We start from the raw sequence: 19,700 nt of genomic DNA, 5'->3' as shown, positions 1-19,700 counted from the left end.
CCTGTTGCCTAAGGCAGTTTTGGGGTCCAATGGACCAACAGTGTCGATGCCCACCCTTTCAAAGGGGGTGCCAACGACAGGAAGTGGAATCAGGGGGGTTTTAACCCTTTTTCCTGCTTTACCACTGGCCTGGCAGGTAGGACAAGATCTACATAACTTATCTGAGTTTGTCCTCATTCTGGGTCAATAAAAGTGGGTGACAAGCCTGTCAAAGGTCTTGCCTTGCCCTAAATGTCCTGCCAGGGGAATGTCGTGAGCCAGACCCAGTAGGAAGGTTCGGTAACACTGGGGGACCACCAGCGCATGCGCGGCCCCAAAGGCCGGAACCTTAGGCTCACTGTAGAGGAGATCGTTCTCCCAATATATGTGGTGATCGCCAGAGGCTTCACCTGCCACCTGGTCTGATGCTTGCTTCCTCAGACCCTCTAGAGTGGGACGTTCTTTCTGTGCCTTGCAGAATTCCTCCCTGGTGGGTCCACCCTCAACTTGCCAGCCAGCAAGCTCAGGTAGGTCACCAAGGGTGGCAATGTCTTCCCCAGTTGGCTCGGGAGCCTCCTCCTCAGGAGCCCCGTCAACCACTGCGGGAACTTCTGGGACCGGTTTCGCGCGCCCCTTGCCCCTCCTCTTGGCAGTTCTCTGGGCCATTGTTCCAGGCTCCAGACGCCCTTGGACAGGCATGGCAGGACTCACAGCTACTTTCAGAGTACCAGAGATCCCCCCCCCCCACTCAAAGGGAACCAGAGCCACCGGTAGGTGACTCTCACGATTGTCAGCGACTATGACCTGGTGGAATGTATTAGGGACTATCTGCTCTGTTGACACCAGCTGACTCTTGATAGTAATCATACTGGCTCCTGTGTCACGCAGAGCCTCCACCTTCTGTTCATCAATGGTGACCCACTGCCTGTACTTGGAAGTATTTTGGGGCATGTGGGCTTTGGGCACCATTTCTCCTTCTCCCAGGGACACTAGGGAAATCTCTACCTGTTCCCCAAAGCTATCTGGGTCCATCTCCCTCCCCCCCCCCGAGCGCTACACTAGTCAACCCAGGTGTCTGTCCGGTAGTGGACAGTGCTCTCTTGGAGCATTGGGTGTCGCCCTTATAGTGACCATACTGGTAACACTCCATGCATTTGGGGTTGGATTTCCCTGACCTATCATATGTCCCTGGCTTTTTCCCAAATCTGGAAAAGGAATAGTTGCCACCCCCTCCCTGGGAATTCTTTTGGGGGCCTTTGGAGAGTTCCTTATCTGTAAGTTTATCTCCCCCCTCTTTCTTCTGTTGGGAACCCTGACCACCTTTGTGGGTGTCCCCCCCAGGTACCTTCTTGGACACTCTGGTGCTAACCCAGAGGTCCGCCGCCTCAGCAAGCTTCCTGGGATGAGTCAGCTTACTATCCACTAAGTGCTGGTGCAACTCTGTAAATGTACTATTAAGCATATGCTCTCTCAGAATCAAGTCATATAACCCTTTATAATCATCTACTTTGTTGCCCCGCACCCATCCATTCAGTGCCTTACTGGAAAAGTCAAAGAAATCTACCCATGTTTGTGTGGTTTGTTTGGTGCTGTCCCTGAACCTCTGACGGTATCCCTCAGGGGTCAGCCCAAACTTGGCAAGTAAAGTGGCTTTCTGAAGTGGGTATGTGTTTTGATCAGGTTGATCCAATGTGAGAAGTGTGTCCCTCCCCAATGGCGGCACATAACCCCACATAGCTACCCCCCATTGCCCTTCAGGAACCTCATGAGCCCTTAATGCAACTTCATAAGCAGCTAACCATTTATCTATGTCCTCTCCCACCACAAAACTGGGCACACATTTTTGGGTATACGAACCTTCTTTTCTCCAGCAGGTCCTGTCAGTATGCTGCCACCATTATTGCTGGATTCAGACTGCTTTGCCTTGATATCCAGCTCCTTGAGACTCAGTTCATGAGCCAATAACAGTTTCTTTTCAGCCAAAGCTCTCTCAGCTGCAGCTTCAGCTCTTTCAGCTTCAATCTGTTTGGCTGCTCTTTCAGCCTCAGCTTGCTTGGCTTCTCTCTCTGCCCTTCTTTCCTCCTGTTGAGCCTCAATTTTCAGTTTTGCCATTTGCAATTGGAACTCCCTTTCCTCTCTCCTTTCCTCTGCGATCAGGCTTTGCACAGAGACACTGCTCCCTGGTCTGGAAGGGGGCACAATTGCAGTGGTAATACCATCCACAGATAGCAACAAATCCTCTGAGGGGCCATTTTCTGGCTCCTCTTCCTCATCATCCTCTTCTAAATGGGCTTCTGCCCAGGCCCTCAGCGCCACTTGAAAGTCCTCCTTTTTGGAGGCCCCTTGGGTGGGTACCCTCATTGTCCTGCAGAATCATTTTAGTTGTTTGACCGTATAGGTATCCAACAGGACTAGGTCAAAGTCTCCTATCTGAGACCCAGTCAGAGACATGTTGAGTGAGGATTTAGTTTTTGAAAATTGTCAGGAAAAACAAATTTGCAAAAAGAGATAAAAATCAAGTTGACCTTCAACTGTGGGTGAAATACTTAGCTACTGTATGTCACTGCACAAATACAAGTCCTATCCTCACCGCTGATCACCAATGTTAGAAATGGGGTTTTTGGTTGGCAGTCAGGTTACCCCCTGTCCAAGCAAAAACCCTAACTCTAGTCAGGGTAAGTCACACACAATCCAAGATTATCCTGTGCCCACCCTCTGGTAGCTTGGCACGAGCAGTCAGGCTTAACTTAGAAGGCAATGTGTAAAGTATTTGTGCAATAAATCATACAATACCACCATATAGCACCACAAAAATACACCACACAGTGTTTAGAAAAATATATAATATTTATCAGGATAATTGTAGGTCAAAACGAATAAAGTTGCAATGTGAATTTGTAGAGATATCACTGAAAAGTGATATAAAGGCCCTCACTCTGACCCTGGCGGTTTGAAACCGCCAGGGCAGAGGGCCGCGGAAGCACCGCCAACAGGCTGGCGGTGCTTCATGGGCAATTCTGACCGCGGAAAGGGAAACCGGCGGTTTCCCGCCGGTTTACCCCTGGCCCAGGGAATCCTCCATGGCGGCGCTGCTTGCAGCGCAGCCATGGGGATTCCGACCCCCTTCCCGCCAGCCTGTTCCTGGCGGTTTACACCGCCAGGAACAGGCTGGCGGGAACGGGTGCCGTGGGGCCCCTGGGGGCCCCATAATGATTTTCAGTGTCTGCAACTGCACCCGTCGCACCCCTGCAAATCCGCCGGCTTCATTCGGAGCGGCTTCCTCTTTGTAGGGGCTTTCCCGCTGGGCCGGCGGGCGATCTTCTTGAGATCGCCCGCCGGCCCAGCGGGAAAGTTAGAATCACCGCCGCGGTCATTTGACCGCGGTGTGGTGTTTGGGCGGTTTCCGCCCGGCGGGTGGCGCCCGCCGCCCGCCGGAGTCGGAATGACCCCCAAAGTGTCTTAAGTCTTTAAAAAGCAAACAAAGTCTCTTTCAAGCACAAAGTACCTGGTTTGGAGTGGAAAATCTCCTCAGAGGGCCACAGAAGAAGAGATACGCGGAAAAATGGTGTGTGCATCGATTTCTCCCCAGCACACACGGACTTGCGTTGTTATTTTTCACGCGGGGAAGTCGTGCGTCGTTTTCCGGCGCACGGATAGTCTCTTTCTGTGGATCGCGGGGATTACCAGATGTCCCGGGTCTGTGCGTGGATTCTCCTGCTTGTTTTCCGGCTGCGCGTCGTTCTGCGGGGCTGCGCGTCGAAGTTTCGCTCTCACGGCAGGCGTCACGTCGATTTCTCCTCTGGAGGTTGGGTGGCGTTGTCCTTGCGAGGCCGTGCGTCGAAGTTCCGGTCGTCCCGAAGGCGTTGCGTCGATCAGCGTTGGTGTGCAGCGTTTTTCTCGCCGCAGAACAAGCTGTGCGTCGAAAATTTTGGCGCACGAAGCGTCCAAGTGAAAAAGAGAAGTCTTTTTGGTCCTGAGACTTCAGGGAACAGGAGGCAAGCTTTATCCAAGCCCTTGGAGAGCACTTTCACAGCCAGACAAGAGTTCAGCAAGGCAGCAGGGCAACAGCAAGGCAGCAGTCCTTTGTAGAAAGCAGTCAGGTGAGTCCTTTAGGCAGCCAGGCAGTTCTTCTTGGCAGGATGCAGGTTCTGGTTCAGGTTTCTTCTCCAGCAAGTGTCTGATGCAGTAGGGCAGAGGCCCTGTTTTATACCTAAAGGTGCCTTTGAAGTGGGGGAGACTTCAAAGAGTGGCTAAGAAGTGCACCAGGTCCCCTTTCAGTTCAATCCTGTCTGCCAGGGTCCCAGTAGGGGGTGTGGCAGTCCTTTGTGTGAGAGCAGGCCCTCCACCCTCCCAGCCCAGGAAGACCCATTCAAAATGCAGATGTATGCAAGTGAGGCTGAGTACCCTGTGTTTGGGGTGTGTCTGAGTGAATGCACAAGGAGCTGTCAACTAAGCCCAGCCAGACGTGGATTGTAAGGCACAGAAAGATTTAAGTGCAAAGAAATGCTCACTTTCTAAAAGTGGCATTTCTAGAGTAGTAATATTAAATCCAACTTCACCAGTCAGCAGGATTTTATATTACCATTCTGGCCATACTAAATATGACCTTCCTACTCCTTTCAGATCAGCAGCTACCACTTCAATACTGTATGAGGGCAGCCCCAATGTTAGCCTATGAAGGGAGCAGGCCTCACAGTAGTGTAAAAACGAATTTAGGAGTTTTACACTACCAGGACATGTAAACTACACAGGTACATGTCCTGCCTTTCACCCACACAGCACCCTGCTCTAGGGGTTACCTAGGGCACACATTAGAGGTGACTTATATGTGGAGAAAGGGGAGGTTTAGGCTTGGCAAGTACTTTTAAATGCCAAGTCGAGGTGACAGTGAAACTGCACACACAGGTCTTGCAGTGGCAGGCCTGAGACAAGGAAAGGGGGCTACTTAAGTGGTTGGCACAACCAGTGCTGCAGGCCCACTAGTAGCATTTAATCTACAGGCCCTAGGCACATAGAGTGCACATTACTAGGGACTTATAAGTAAATTAAATAGTCCAATCAGGTATGATTCAAGGTTATCATGTGTTAAGGGAGAGAGCATATGCACTTTAGCACTGGTTAGCAGTGGTAAAGTGTGCGGAGTCTAAAAGCCAGCAAAAACAGTGTCCAAAAAGTGGAGGGAGGCAGGCACAAATTTAGGGGTGACCACCCTAAGGCTGTCAGGTCTAACAATCGCTATGAGTGACCCTCTCTTGCTGTACTTGTTGTATTGATTGCTGCGAGAGTCCCTCGCTTCCTGTACTTGTTGTATAGATGGCTGTGAGTGGCCCTCTCTTCCTGTACTTGTTATATTGATCGCTGTGAGTGACCCTCTCTTCCTGTACTTGTTTAATTGATTGCTGTGAGTTGCTCTTGCTTTGATGTCAGTGTTTTGTTGATCTCTGTGAGTGATCCCTCTCTTTTGCGTTGTATTGATCGCTGTGAATTACCTCTCTATTGCTGAGTGTATTGATCACTGATTGGCCCCTGCCTTGCTGTCGGTGCGGTTTGTTGATTGCTGAGAGTGGCCTAACTTTGCTGTCGGTGTATGTGTTTCTCTGGTTGATAAGGAGCACCTCTCTTGGTTTTAGGGAGTAGATTATGTTATCAGTGAGAGACACTTGTGTTTCTGTAAGCACTCATGTTACCCATGCCAGTGAGTCCCGGGCAGTAGAGTGGCAAGGATGCCATGGGCCCTGCACAGGTATGGGAGATGGCTCTGTTGACTGCTGTTGGGGTAGTGAAATATAGCAATTATCATTGTTCAATGAGTCCCTTCGGGGTGGGCTCTGCTGTTACTGAACCTGCTGCACCAGTCGGTAGCTACACCCCTGCCCCTGGGGGTTTACCATTGCGCGCTCACTACAGTTGCCCCGTCTGTCCCATGACAGCTGTCCTAAGGCCCAGTCCTGGCCCAAGCCCTGCTCGGTCTCCAGTCTCCCCCTGCTCGCCTCTCTCCGAGGGAGACAATGACGGAGGGTGGTGTAACCCCTCTCTGAAGACATCTGATAAGGTCGCTGTCCTTGGAGTCTCCGAGTGAGAGGCCAGGGGCCCTGATGACGTAGTTTCAGCAGAGAGGCCATGACACCCTTCTCCTCTCCATGACCCCGGGGGTTCTGGGCCTTGTGAACTTGAAAATGTGAAGGGCTTAAAAATACTACGAGAGCGTCATCATTATGGAGAAGACAACACGAGACCCATAAATCCACGTCTGGACGTGTCACGCACATCACCACATGGTGTGAAGCAGCGCACAGTGCCTGCCACGTGGGAGCCGGCAGCGGGCCTGGTTTACCGGGTTTCCAGCACCAGACCACGTGCTTTAGCGATAAAAACACTTTGAGAATAGATCAACCTCACTTTTTCTCGTAGGAGCATGTGCAGGAAAGGGCTGCCCGGGTACGAAACAAAGATGCTGGTGCAGCCGAAGACTAAAGCGTTTGACAGGCGTGTTTTTGTCGGCCAGTAAAATTGGATCCGGTGTTGCTTCACCTGGGAAAACCGGGAGTGAAAAACCAGGCCCTCGGTGCTCCTACAGCGGAGTTCCGCTCATGCCTGACTCTTAATACGAGCAAGAGTGGCTTCCTTTCTGTGAAGCATTCTTACCAAGGTGCACGAGCCCGGCCTTAAAATATTTTCTATGTAAATTATAAATCAGACATCACACATTGTGTTTATTCATTGAATCCTGGGACTTAGAGTCCTGCTTCTTTAAACATGAAAACAAAACTGCTGGTCCAGAATGCTAATAAAGAAAACAAGCATTGGCAAAGCAAATAGGTTGCTCCTATGCAATTGTGTTTTAGCCATGTTATACACCATTGTGGTTACTGTTCAGCATGGCTAAAAGTTAGTGGCGTGAAGTGCGGTTAGATTGGAGTGGGGCACAGTAAAACAAGGTAGAGTGGAGTGGAATGGGGTAGAATGGAGTAGGGTAGATTGGAGTGGGGGAGTTGGATATATTACCATGGTAGATTGCACTGGGTTAGATTGGGGTGGAGTGGGTTAGATTGGGGGTGGAGTGGAGTAGATTGAGGTATCTTAAAGTGGAGTAGGTTGGAGTGGGATATATAGCGGTAAAGTTGAGTGGGGAAGATTGGGAAAGAGTGGAGCACAGTAGATTGGAGTTGATTGGATTGGAGTAGATTGGATTGGGGCACAGTGGGGTACATTGGAGTGGGTAGATTAGGGTGGAATCGGGTAGACTGGAGAGAGAGCGATAGGAGTGGGATGGATTACTGTAAATTGAAGTGGAATGGGGTAGATTGGAGTGGAGCAAGTTGGAGTGGAGATGGATAGAGTGGTGTGGGGTAGATTGGAATGCTGTTTGGTAGATTGGGTTAGGATGGGGAGATTAGAGTGGAGAGAAGTAGATTGGGGTACGTTGGACTGGGCGGATTGGATGGGGTAGATTGGATTGGGGTGGATTTGGATGAAGTGGGTTAGTTTGGACTGCAGTAGGGTAGATCTGAGTGGCATGTGGTAATATGGAGCGGAGTGGGGTAGATCGGGCACAGTAGAATGGAGTGTGGTAGATCGGGCAGAGTGGAATGGGGTAGATTGGGTGGATTAGAGTGGGTAAATTGGAGTGAGGTGGAGTGGATTTGGATAGATAGGAATGGAGTGAGCTAGAGTGGGGAAGACTGGAGTATAGTGGGGTAGATTAGAGTGAAGTGGGGTAGATTGGGTGGATTAGAATTGGGTAGATTGGAATGAAGGAGGCGATTGGAGTGGGGTAGACTAAAGAGGGGTGATTGGAGTGGGGAAGTGTAGGGTGGGGTAGATTGCAGTGGGGTGGGACGTATTCGGGTGAAGTGAGGTTAATGGGGTAGAGTAGATTGGAGAGGAGTAGATTATAGTGGGGTAGATTGGGAGGGGGAAGTTGAGGTGCATTGGGATAATGTAGATTGGGGTAGATAGAAGTGGGGTGGAGTTGGGTCAATTGGGGTGGGGTAGATTTGCGTGGAGTGGATTGACGTGGTGTGGGGTAGATTGGAATAGGGTTGATTGGAGTGGGGTAGATATTGGTAGTGGAGTGGGATAGTTTGGGGGAATGGGGTCGAGTGGGGTGAGGTAGATTGAGATGGGGTGGGGTAGATTGGAGTGGGAAGTGGGTAGACTGAATTGAGGTAGAGTGGAGTAGATTGGGGTGGAGTGGGGTAGATTGAAGTGGTGGGGGTAGATTGAAGTGGGGTAGATCAGGGTAGAGGGGAGTGAGATATATTGGGGTAGATTGGAGCGAAGTGTGGTAGATTGGGGAAAAGTGGAGTGCAGTGGATTGAGGTCAATTTGAGAGGAGTAGGGTAGATTGGAGATGAGTAGATTGGAGTGAAGAGGAGTATACGAGTAGATTAGGGTCAAATGGGGTACACTGGAGTGGGGTACATTTGAGCTGGATTGATTGGGTGGATTATAGTTGGGTAGATTGGAGTGAAGTGTGGTGGATTGGATTGGAGTGGATTAGATTAGAGCGGGCGGATTGGATGGAGTAGACTGGAGTTCTTTAGTTTGGGGTGGAGTGAGGAGGGTAGATTGGCGTTGGTGGATTGGGGTGGAGAGGGTTAGATTGGACTGGAGTGAGGTAGATTTGAGTGGCTTGTTGTAGATTAGAGGAAGATGGGGTGGGATAGATTGGGTGAAACTAAGTGAGCAGATTGGAATGGGGTAGATTTGGTAGAGTTCAATGGAGTGTGGTAGATTGAGTTAATGGAGTGGGGTACATTGTGTGGACTGGAGAGGGGTAGATTGGGGTAGAGTGAAGTGGGGTAGATTGGAATGGAGTGGGGCGGGTGGAGTTGAACAGACTGAAGTGGAATGGAGGTAGGTATATTAGGAAAAAGTGGAATGGTGTAGACTAAAGTAGAGTGTAGTGGGGTAGATTGGGTGTATTAGACTAAGGTAAATTTGAATGGAGTGTGGTAGTTTGGAATGGGGTAGATTGAAGAGATGATTGGAGTGTGGTAGTTTGGAAGGGCTGGATTGGAGTGGAGTAGGGTAAATTGGAGTGGAGTGGATTGGAAGGTATAGTCGGGTGGGAGCGGGGTTTAGTTGGGTGAAGGGGGTTAGATTGGGGTAGAGTGGAGCATGTAGAGGTATATTGGGTTGCAGTAGATTGGAGAGGGGCAGAATGGAGTAGGGTAGATTGGGCTAAAGTAGGATGGGGTTGTTTGGGGTTGATTGGAGTAGGGTAGATTTGAATGAAGTGAAGTGTGATGGAGTGAGGTAGTTTGGAATTGAGTGGGGTAAATTGGAGTGGGGTAGAATAGAGTGGAAAGGAGTTAGATAGATTTCAGTGGGGTTTAGAGTGAGTGGTGTAAATTGTAATGAGTGGGGTAAAATGGACTGGGGTAGATTAGAGTTGAGGTGGATATAGGTACATTGGAGTGGAGTGGGTTGGACTGAGGTACATTGGAGTGGGGTGGATTGAGGTAGATTGGAGTGGAGTGGGGTAGACTTGGTTAGATAGGAGCAGAGTGGGGTGCAGGATTTGAGTTGAGTGCAGTACATTGGGGTTGAGTGGGGTAGATTAGAGTTGAGAGGAGTACATTGGAGTTGAATGGGATAGATCGAAGTGGAGAGGAGAAGATTGGAGTGGAGTAGGGTAGATTAGGGTGGAGTGGGGAAGACTGGAGTGGGATAGAGTGGATAGATTATGGCTGAGTGGATTGGAGTGGGGTACAGTGAAGAGATGATTGGAGTGGGGTAATTTGAAGGGTTGGAGCGGATTGGGGTAAAGTGGAGTGGAGGGTATAGTGGGGTGAGGTATAGTGGAGAGAAGGGGGTTAGATTGGGGTATATTGGAGTGGAGTATCTAGAGGTATGTTGGGTTGCGGTAGATTGGAGAGGGGCAGTATAGAGTAGGGTAGATTGGGGTAGATTGGAGTGGGGTTGTTTAGGTAGAGTGGGGTAGAATGAAGTGAAGTGGAGTGGGGTAAATTTGGATGAAGTGAACTGTGGTGGAGTGGGGTAGTTTGGAATGGATTGGGGTAGATTGGAGTGGGGTAGATTGTGGTAGAGTGAGGTGGATTGGAGTGGGGTAGAATAGAGTGGAAAGGAGTTGGATAGATTTCACTGGGGTTTAGAGTGAGTAGTGTAAATTGTAATGAGTGGGGTAAAATGGAGATTGGAGTGGAATGGGTTGGACTAAGGTACATTGGAGTGGGGTGGATTTGGGTAGATTGGAGTGGAGTGGAGTAGACTTGGTTAGGAGCAGAGTGGGGTGCAGGATTTTAGTTGAGTGCAGTACATTGGAGTTGAGTTGGATAGATTAGAGTGGAGAGGAGTAAATTGGAGTTGAAAGGGGTAGATAGAAGTGGAGAGGAGAAGATTGGAGTGGAGTAGGGTAGATTAGGGTGGAGTGGGTAAAACGGGTGGGATAGATTGGAGCAGGATAGATTGGGTGGATTATGGCTGGGTGGATTGGAGTGGGGTAGAGAGAAGTGAGATAGAGAGGAGGGGGATAGTTTGAAGTGGGGTTGATTGGGGTAGATTAGATTAGAGTGGAGTGTGGTGGATTGTAGTGGGGTAGATTGGACCAAGGAGATTGGAGTGGAGCCGATTAGATGGGGTAGACTGGAGTTTGGTAGAGAGGCGTGGGGTGGATTGAGATGGAGTGGATTAGATTGGACTGGAGTGGGGTAAATTTGAATGGCATGGTGTAGATTAGAGTAAAGTGTAGTGGGGTTGATTGGCTAGAGCAAAATGGAGTGTAGTAGATTGGGGTAGGTTGGAATGGGTAGATTGGGTTAGGTAGATTGGATAAAATGTAATGGAGTGTGGTAGGTTGGGTCGAACAGAGTGGGGTGGGTAGATTGGAGTTGGGAAGATTGGGGTAGAGAAGTGGGGTGGAGTTGGACAGATAGAAGTGGAGTGGAAGAAGAGAGACTGGGGAAGAGTGTAGTGGGGTAGACTGAAGTGGAGTGGAGTGTAGTAGGGTAGATTAGGGTGGGGTAGAGTGGGTAGATTGGGTGGATTAGAATAGGGTAAATTAGAACGGAGTCGGGTAGATTAGAGTGGGATAGATTGAAGAGGTATGATTTGAGTGGGGTAGTTTAGAGGGTGTGAATTAGAGTGGGGTATAGTGTGGTGAAATAGACTGCAGTGCGGTTGGGCTGTAGTTGGGCGAGGGAGTAGATTGGGGTAGGTTGGAGTGGAGTAGGTATGGGTAGATTGGGGAGGGGTGGATTGGAGTACGGGAGATTCGGGTAGAGTGGGTGGGGTAGATTGGAGTCAGGTGGAGAGGGGTAGACGAGTGGGGTTGATTTGAGTGGGGTAGATTGGAGTAAAGTGGAGTGGGGTAGATTTGGTTAGATTGGAGTGGACTGTAGTAAAGTGGAGTAGAGTAGACTGGAGTGGGGTAAATTGGGGTAGATCGGAGTGGGCTAGACTGGGGTAGATTGTGGTGGAGCGGGGTAGACTAGAGTGGGGAGGAGTTGGATAGAGTTCAGTGGAGTTTGGGGAGGAGTCTGATAAATTGTAATAGAGTGGGGTAAAATGGACTGGGGCAGAGTAGATTGGAGTGGATTTTGGTAGATTGGAGTGGGGTGGGGTTGATTGAGGTGGAGTGGGGTAGATAGGAGCAGAGTGGGGCAGATTTCAGTGTAGCACCGTAGACTGGGGTGGAGTAGGTTAGACTGGGGTGGGGTTGATTGGGATAGACAGAGTGTAGTGGGGTAGATTGGAGTGCAGTAGTTTGGTGTAGATTGGAGTGGAGCAGGGTAGAGTGGAGTGGGGTAGATCGTAGTGGAGTGGGGTAGATTGAATTGTAGTGGAGTGCACTGGGGTCAATTGGAGTGGTGTGGGGTAGATTGGAGTGGTGTGGGGTAGATTGGAGCGGTGTGGGTAAATTTGGATGAGGTAGATTGGAGTGGATTGGGACAGAGTGGAGTGGGAAAGATTGGATGGAGTGGAGTGGGGTAGAATGAAGTGGAATAGATTGGGGTAGATTATAGCAAACTGGGGTGGGATAAATTGGGGAGCATTTGAGTGGGGTTGGCTAGATTGGAGTGAGGCAGAGCGGATTGGGGTAACTAATGTGGAGTGGAGGGGCATAGAGTGGAGTGGCATGTTGTGTCTTGGAGTGAGTGACGTAGGTTGGAGTGGCGTGGAGCTGAGTGGCGCTGGTGGAGAAGGGGGTCCTAATCCCCAGAGCAGTGCTACCCTAGCAAAATAGGACTGCCGCAACCTTAAGACCGCTGGGATCTCCGCTCCTGGCAGCCCTACCGCCAGGGTTGTAATGTGGCGATCGGACCACCATCCGCAAGTCTGGCACTCTAGTGACCACCAGACTCGTAATGAGGCCCATAGTTACCAGCAGTAACTATGTTATCTCTGGTTATGACCCAGTTTGTACTGGCAGACTGATAAATACTGCAGTAATGCCCAGTGGCAATGCTGTTAACGCTGCAGTGCATTACGGCAGCATTTACTAGCAAAAGATCAACAAAGTCTCAAAAAGAGTTGCAGGGGAGTGGAGAATGATGATGCTTTTTCTGAACTTTTACCCTTTGCAGAGCTTGTCTATGCACAGTGGCAGGATTTTAGTCTGCATGTTTACCTGTAGAATAGCTTTTTTATGCACAGTGAACTTCATCTCATGCAGAGCCATCTTAAGTAAGGATAGGTGTTGCATAAGATGTTACAAATGCCATAATTGAAAACTTGGAGATCTTTTTTTCGTAGACTGTCATGACGTTTTGAAAAGCAAAACTTTGAACCACCTACTGACTGCTTTGTGAATTTCAATGCCTTTGTGACCTTCTTCATTCTAATGTTCACTAGTCCAGCCCTCTCTGGGTCATGGTGACTCGATGTTCTACTCACCTCTGCATTACTAATTCTGGATCTCTCACTGACCAGCCTAAGCCTCTGCCCTTTCAAACTTGGTCAATGCTTAATTTGAGCCAGTGGTTTCCGGTGCTTGGCACCAGCACATAATTGCTTGACAGCTGCCACATGTGGTGCTGTTTTTTGTAATTTAAAGATGAGCAGAACAGTTGTTTACTAATTCAATCTACATTGAAAACAACCAATACCTGCCCTTCAAGCCCTTCTTATGGCTTTGAGGGCCTCAAACAGTATGAATGGTCACACTTGTAGCAGTTTGATGGTTAGGAGTTATGTAGGTAGTGCCATTTGCCGCACTGACAGTAACAAAGTGTGGTGCAATCTGCGGTGGCCTCCTGAAAAGGGCCCTGGCGCTTATTTATTTATTTTTTACAAATTAAGCACTGAACTTGGTACATTCAAGAGTAAACCTCCATGGGCTCCATGATTTCACTTCCTGCTCACTTTAGAGCAGCCATTTTGTCCAATACAGGCCCACCCTGACCTCTGAGCGCTGCCTCCCTGAATGCTTCCAGTTTCCCTCCCGATTGATGTGGACTCACATCTGCTGCCTAACCACACAGTAGTTCTCGGATCGTGACCTTTGATCAAGATCAGAAGAATAATGTTCATCTTTCACCTTTATGGCTCGGTCACTCAAATCGGTTAACTGTGCGTAATGCAGCATTAGGGCAACTTCTGAAATGAAGCAAGTGAAAGCACCTATGGTGTACACAATGATTGTGGAGACTTGTCGTAAAAGCAGGTGACTAGCTGAGAGCAGGTGGGAAGGGCATGCATAGGTTTGCCATCATATCCTTACCCACTCCAAGTGGTTGAGTGCTTCAGCAGGCAGGCAGCCAGCTTTGGAGCCATGATTCAGTTGCACTATCTTTCAAAGAGGATCGAAGCAGAAACAAATGCCAGAGGTGTATTAGTAGAGCCCAAAGAAACTCTGTGAAAGCCGGGACAGAAAACCAGAAGATGAAGGTAATCTGAGGATCAGGTGTAGAATTAGAGATTCCCCATTACTTATGGGTTGCTTGATACTTCATATGATGACATCAATTCTCTGGTGTGTGGATTGTATGTGTGCCTGTGTGTGAAGGAGTTGTGAGCCGTGTTCACTGAAGGTGTGTCGTGCGCTGGTGACAAATCTCTCCCTTCACTGTGTTTGCTGCTTCAACTGGTGATGCCATGGGGCAGCTGTCCAGGGTGTCCCTTTGATTGGAGGAGTATGTCTAGCTTGGGTGCAGTTTGTACACCTTTAACAAATATGTGACTGCCAGTCACCACCGGTCATATGGTGTATGATTTTGACACTAACAAAACTATTTTGCTTTCTTGGTAAACATTTATTTTGGATCAAGAGTGCTTTTCCGGCAAAAGCTTAGCAACTATCGGATCTGTAGTCAAATATGTGTTTGGCCTAAACATGGCTCTTAAGTCATTTTAGGCCTTTAATCAAGCACCACGTCCACCTTGCAACCCACGCACCGTTGCTGGTTCCTCACCCAAGCAAAGAGCCAATCCAGATTACTGCGCCTTGCCTAAAAAGCCTCGCAATCATCGCCTGCCTACTTTTCCATAGAGAAAGGATCCATACATATGTTCATAGGATGTTAATCAGATTCCACATCCACGTAAGACATAACAATCCTGTGAGATTCTCCTCCACCTCGTATCCACATGAGAGCTCTACTTCTCTAGACCACCTTCACAAAAACTCTTCCTTAATCCTCCCTTCTTACCTAAACCAGCAACAACAATAAGTCATTGGACGACAATCTGTTCCAATGGGAGACGCGTGGGAACAGTTCAGTTTGTAGTCTGCAAGCCACACATTTCTCCAAGTAAAATGAACATGTGAGTGAGTAGGGCGAGGGAGGGGAGTGTCCTAACTGCCTTTTGGAATCAGGAGAACAGTGGCTCTCTAGGGTTGCATGAAACTTGATTTGAAGTTTGGGTAAAAGGGGAGGAGCTGGAAAGGGGGTGGGGGACAGTCATCCTACCGTAGGCAAGCCATCATAGGAAAGAAGGGGATAGTGCAGAAAAGCATGGCCCCTGCCTCGGGAATCGGGATTGCATGTTTATGTTGATTTCTCCATGTGGGCATGGGACTCCCATGTTCGTTTCCAGAGGGATGGGTATTGTTGATAAAACTGTCCATAGGTTTGGTTTCAGAACGCCCGGGCGAAGCTGCGGAAGAGCCTATCGCAAGAGGGAAGTCCAGAGATGGGGTGCTCAGCAGACACCCCAGAAGATCACCAAACCTCACCAGAGTCACCCGTGGAGACATTCAGCCAGAGCCCGGAGCCTATCTTCTCTCTACAGGACTTTTCCACCCCGTATCCCTCCCTTCCCAAGGCTTCCTTTGCACCCATGATGCCCATCTACCTGAACTATGGGCTGAAGGAGGCTGGTCCGACTCCACCGCCCTACTGTTAGGGCAGCCAGGCACCGTGGCTTGTGTCAGGATGCACACATACGGTGTCCCAGACTTTGAAGACATCACAATTGCACTTGGATTTATTTTTTCTGACCGTTTTGTAGCAGAATCACTGGAGGCCTTTTGTTCACATGTGATTGGTAGCATATGTAGACTAAGACTTTGGGTGTGGTTTCTGGCCAGAGTTTGGAGCAAATCGCCCTCTTTATGGCTGCAACAGGTAAAGAGAGACTAAGGGCTGCCACTGACCTACCCTGGACATGTTAGGGAATGTGATCTGTAGACTCAGGGATTTGGTGCATTCAGTTTCAAAGCAATACATCTTGACAAATATGTCTGCGATGAAAACGACTATGCTTTTTTTAAATGTTCTGTTCTAATAACATTATTTAAAAAATGTTCTTGTTTATAGGACCTGGACAGGTCTGTGCTCTCCTTCCCCTGCATGGTCGGCTTGCCCCCACTCCTTGCTCCTTTACCCCCATCTTAACGTTTACTTTCCTTTTTAGGCCTGGCGGCAGCCAACACCTTTTGATTTTAGTAAAATTCTATGAATGGTATACTTATTCAGTCAGCCCTCTTCACACACTGGTTTGCTATTTTGCCATTCACATTTTTCTTCAGCCTACTACAGCATGGGTCAGTGTGTCAGCCCACTTCAACCATTAGATAACTTCACTGTGAGTGACTTTTTCTGCCCTTTCACGTGGAGCACATCCACACATAAAATAGTTCCCTTAAGTGCCAGGGACTACTATGGCAATCTGTATTTTTGAGACTTAAAAAAACATTTTGCTAATAGCACTTTTTTTGTCTTTTTTTTATTTTTTAGAATGATTAGGGCCAGCAGCCAACAATAAAGGTTTGGATGAACCATGACGAAACAAGCATTAACAAAGCAAAAGCTGATGGTTGACGACAGGCTGTTTGGCTTTACCAATTGGATTCTTGCCCTCCAGCTCTGTTTTCCCTAGTTTTAGGAGAAGCCTGTTTCTGCTGGGGGAGTCAGTTGACGGAGAGGGTCTAACTGAAGCCCTCATGGTAGGAAGCCCTAATCTTGGGCCCACACATATGCTCAGTCCCATTACCTCCCACTACTACTGTCCTAACTTAGTTTAATTATTATTGGTGATGAGCAGAGCAGATGTTCCACAAAGATCGATCATTGCCACCCCCCCTCGCTCATAGACGCAGTCCCTGTTTTGTAGGTGAATCACTGGGCCCACACACTCTAGTGCCTTATCATTGTCAATGTGAACTTGGGTTTACGAATAATGTTCTAGACCCTAAGCTGAGATTTTCCAGTGTGCAAGTGTGCATGGCACTAGTGTCTGGTTACTTTAGGGCATGAGCTATAGTTACTTGAGATAATTATAAATGGTGAATTTCAGTGTTTTGTTCTTTTAAAATGGTATGTTTAAACTGACATTTCACCTCACTACAATGTCCCTTTAACTTTTGTTTTTTTTCAGTGAATATATATACACATCACACACATACAATTAAGGTTGTCACTTTAATACATTAAAAACTAACTTACCTATGATGTAAACTACTGTAACCTAAAGTAGTAAAATCCTCTCCTTGAAGTCAGTACTGCAGATGTACTTACCTGTGACATAATGTCGTACGATGTAACAAATGCAATGTAATGGTAACATACCACATGAGATCCTTCTGCGTTTGTCAAGACATGGAAATGTTTGCTTTCAGTCAAATCTTCTGCTAGACAGCTCACACTCGACAACAAGAGGCAGCCTTAAAGGGCGCCAGCGCAGGGGAAGACCGCGGCAGCAGGTCAATCTTAATAAATATGGCTCTGCTTGCGCAACACAGCGCAATAAAGTTGGTCGGTGTGCTGCACTGTGGTAAATCTACCCCATGCTTGTACTAATATATTGATGCCATAAAAAGGCATAAGCCAGACCTCAAAACACGTGGACCTATCCTCACTTTGGGTATCAATAAGTGGGTCTCCGAGCAAGTAAGAAGTTGCGAATCAACTGCCTTGAACTACCCCCTCCCCCTGAGAACCCAAAAGCCATTCAATCAATCTTAATTTGTTCGATTTATGCCATCATTGGCAATACATTTATTTTAAAACATTAAAAAATACATACAAGAACATAATTTATAGCTGTTGCTTCTTATTCATCATGTCAATAAGTAATTTGATGTTGCTTCTAATTTAAAACCTATTTGAAAATGTTTACACTCAATTGCATAGTTAAAAATTTCAAGCACTCTACAAATCTGAGATTTTCTGAATAGTGTACATAACAAATCATTTGTAGGTTTAGCAGTGAGTTTGCAGAAGATTCTCCACCTCTTCCAGGACCCCAAGTGCCAGCGACCAGGAAGAAGGGATAGATTGGACCATACCCATGCTCACCTGCTAGCACATGTCCCTGCTCAGCAGTCTGCACACACTTTGTTAGTACCACTTTTAGAAATATGTTCAAACAAAAATGGAGACATTGGAAGTTCTGAGGCCCCACTAGGGTTCTGCCCCTCAAAATTCTAAGCCCAAGAGAGGCAAAGAACTCTCATAATGCCTTGCTTCATAGGGGCCATTTTAGCCCAGTTTATCCACATTGTATGTGCGGGTCTGTAAACAGAGTCCTCTTAACGTTTGAGGTTTCCATGAACATTTCTATCATCTTTTGCCATCCTCAATGCCTTTAGATTGTTTGATGTTTGCCTGAGTTCGACCAGTTGACGTCCAGATATCACTCATGTTCGACTCTGTGTGCGCAGCAGGCCTCCCTGTGGCCATTAAGTCATTCAGAGTCAGGAGAGGGGTAGCTTCTGCTAAGCAAGGAGCTGATTGGCTATCAACACCCTATGTCATGGACAGCTGTAGCTTCTGCTAAGCAAGGAGCTGATTGGCTGGCGAAGCTACTTGAAAATTAAGGAGATGCGCACAGAAAAAATAACTCGTCAATAAAGCCCCTGCACTGTTTGTGATTGGTTAGTAAGGCTACAGACTCAAATTTCATCGCGGTACTGAGTGAGATCTTTGACGAACAGGGTGAATGTCAGCGTGCAGGTGGAGGCAACTCTTGTACTGCAGTAGCATTGCACCGCACCCCAACCCTGCTCCACACAGCCCCGGCTGGTGTTTTACGGCTCCTTCTAAGGCTTCCTGTCGTGCAGGCCTGGGAAACTCCTCAGGGTGCCTTTGTTTAACTTTCCTGCTGATATTTATAACTGGTATTTATAACAATGACATCCATTTTGTATCACTAGGTTACATGTTTAAGGATTAGTAAACTGTAAATAAAACTTTATAATTTCCTTGACCAGCCTGGAGGACTCTTCTCTTCCGAGCATGTCAGCAAGACAAAATGTGAGTAGAAATGCGTGTGGGTTCATGTGAACTGCAGGGTGTGCTGCAGGCGAGGTCTAAGAGGCATTGGAGGACCTGAGGGGAGTTTTGTACTTAACTATAACAGGGAACATGGGTTGAGGTTTGAGGAGCATTGACAGAACTGTGAGTGGGTTTATAATGTAATTAAATAGAACAGGGCCTTTCAGATGAGGTTTGAGGTGCACTGACAGAGCTAGGGGCGGGCTTATGTAATTAAACAACATGTGGCACTGAAGGCGATATTAGAGGTGCATTGGCGGAGCTCTCTGTTAGCCTAATTGCTTTTAGAGGAGGTGCTTGCTTGTCAGTTTATGTGGGCGGAAGGGGTGTGCGTGCGCGAGCGAGCCCAGTAGTGGCACGAACTTTGCTTTGGAACAAGGTAGGGCTGTAGTCAATGGGGGTGCCGGAAGACGGTACAAGGTAGTGCCTATCAACTGGGGCTTAACTTCTATGAATTATACTACATTTCACATATCTATGTCTTTAGGCACAAGGAGGTTAAGTGATTTGCCCAGTGTCACATGATGTTCAGTAAAGTAACTGGGCCGGGATTCAACGCCTTTCCCCAGGCTCAAAGTCAGTAGCATGGTCGCTATTACAAGTAACATTTCCTCCCAACAAGAGTACTCGAATAGCAGGACATGACAGAGTTTTGTGTTTGTTCTCTTACCCAGAAGTTCTATAACAGAAGGGAAGGTGGTGGTTCTGCTGCAGCAGATCTGGACTGAGGTGTATTAGAGGAGCTCACCACCACAGAACCTGTTGACAAACATTCATGCGCCAGAGGGACAGCCACCATAATCTGTAGGTCAAATTCCATCTAAACACATGCATTTTAATGTGTCAACGCCTTCTTAGGGAAAACCATGGTCAGTTGATAGAACAGAGAGTGCCTATCCATGCTTGAACCTAGACTCACTATCTGTGGTTGAACAAAGTCTAACAGAGAGTGTCTATCTCTGGTTGAATCTAGAGTGTCTGTGGTTGAACAGAGTATGTCTAACCGTGGTTGAACAGAGCGTGTGTATCCATGGTTGA

At 48.0% G+C, this 19,700-nt stretch overlaps 1 protein-coding gene across 2 annotated transcripts in view; it reads left to right on the top strand.

The window, feature by feature from the left end:
• Window positions 1-18,560, top strand: part of LOC138299165 (LIM/homeobox protein Lhx9-like) — a 152,195-nt gene extending 133,635 nt beyond the window's left edge. The window contains exon 6 of one of the 2 annotated variants that reach the window (XM_069237250.1): window positions 15,028-18,560. In XM_069237250.1, coding sequence (XP_069093351.1) covers window positions 15,028-15,291 — 264 coding nt within the window. In that variant the 3' untranslated portion in view covers window positions 15,292-18,560. Of the gene's footprint in view, window positions 1-15,015 lie in introns of both variants that reach the window. The other variant, XM_069237249.1, reaches the window with a different exon arrangement.
• Window positions 18,561-19,700: the final 1,140 nt, after the last annotated feature.

Source organism: Pleurodeles waltl, chromosome 6 (assembly GCF_031143425.1).
Source record: "Pleurodeles waltl isolate 20211129_DDA chromosome 6, aPleWal1.hap1.20221129, whole genome shotgun sequence".
Lineage (NCBI taxonomy): Eukaryota > Metazoa > Chordata > Amphibia > Caudata > Salamandridae > Pleurodeles > Pleurodeles waltl.
This window is presented reverse-complemented; position numbering and strand designations above follow the sequence as displayed.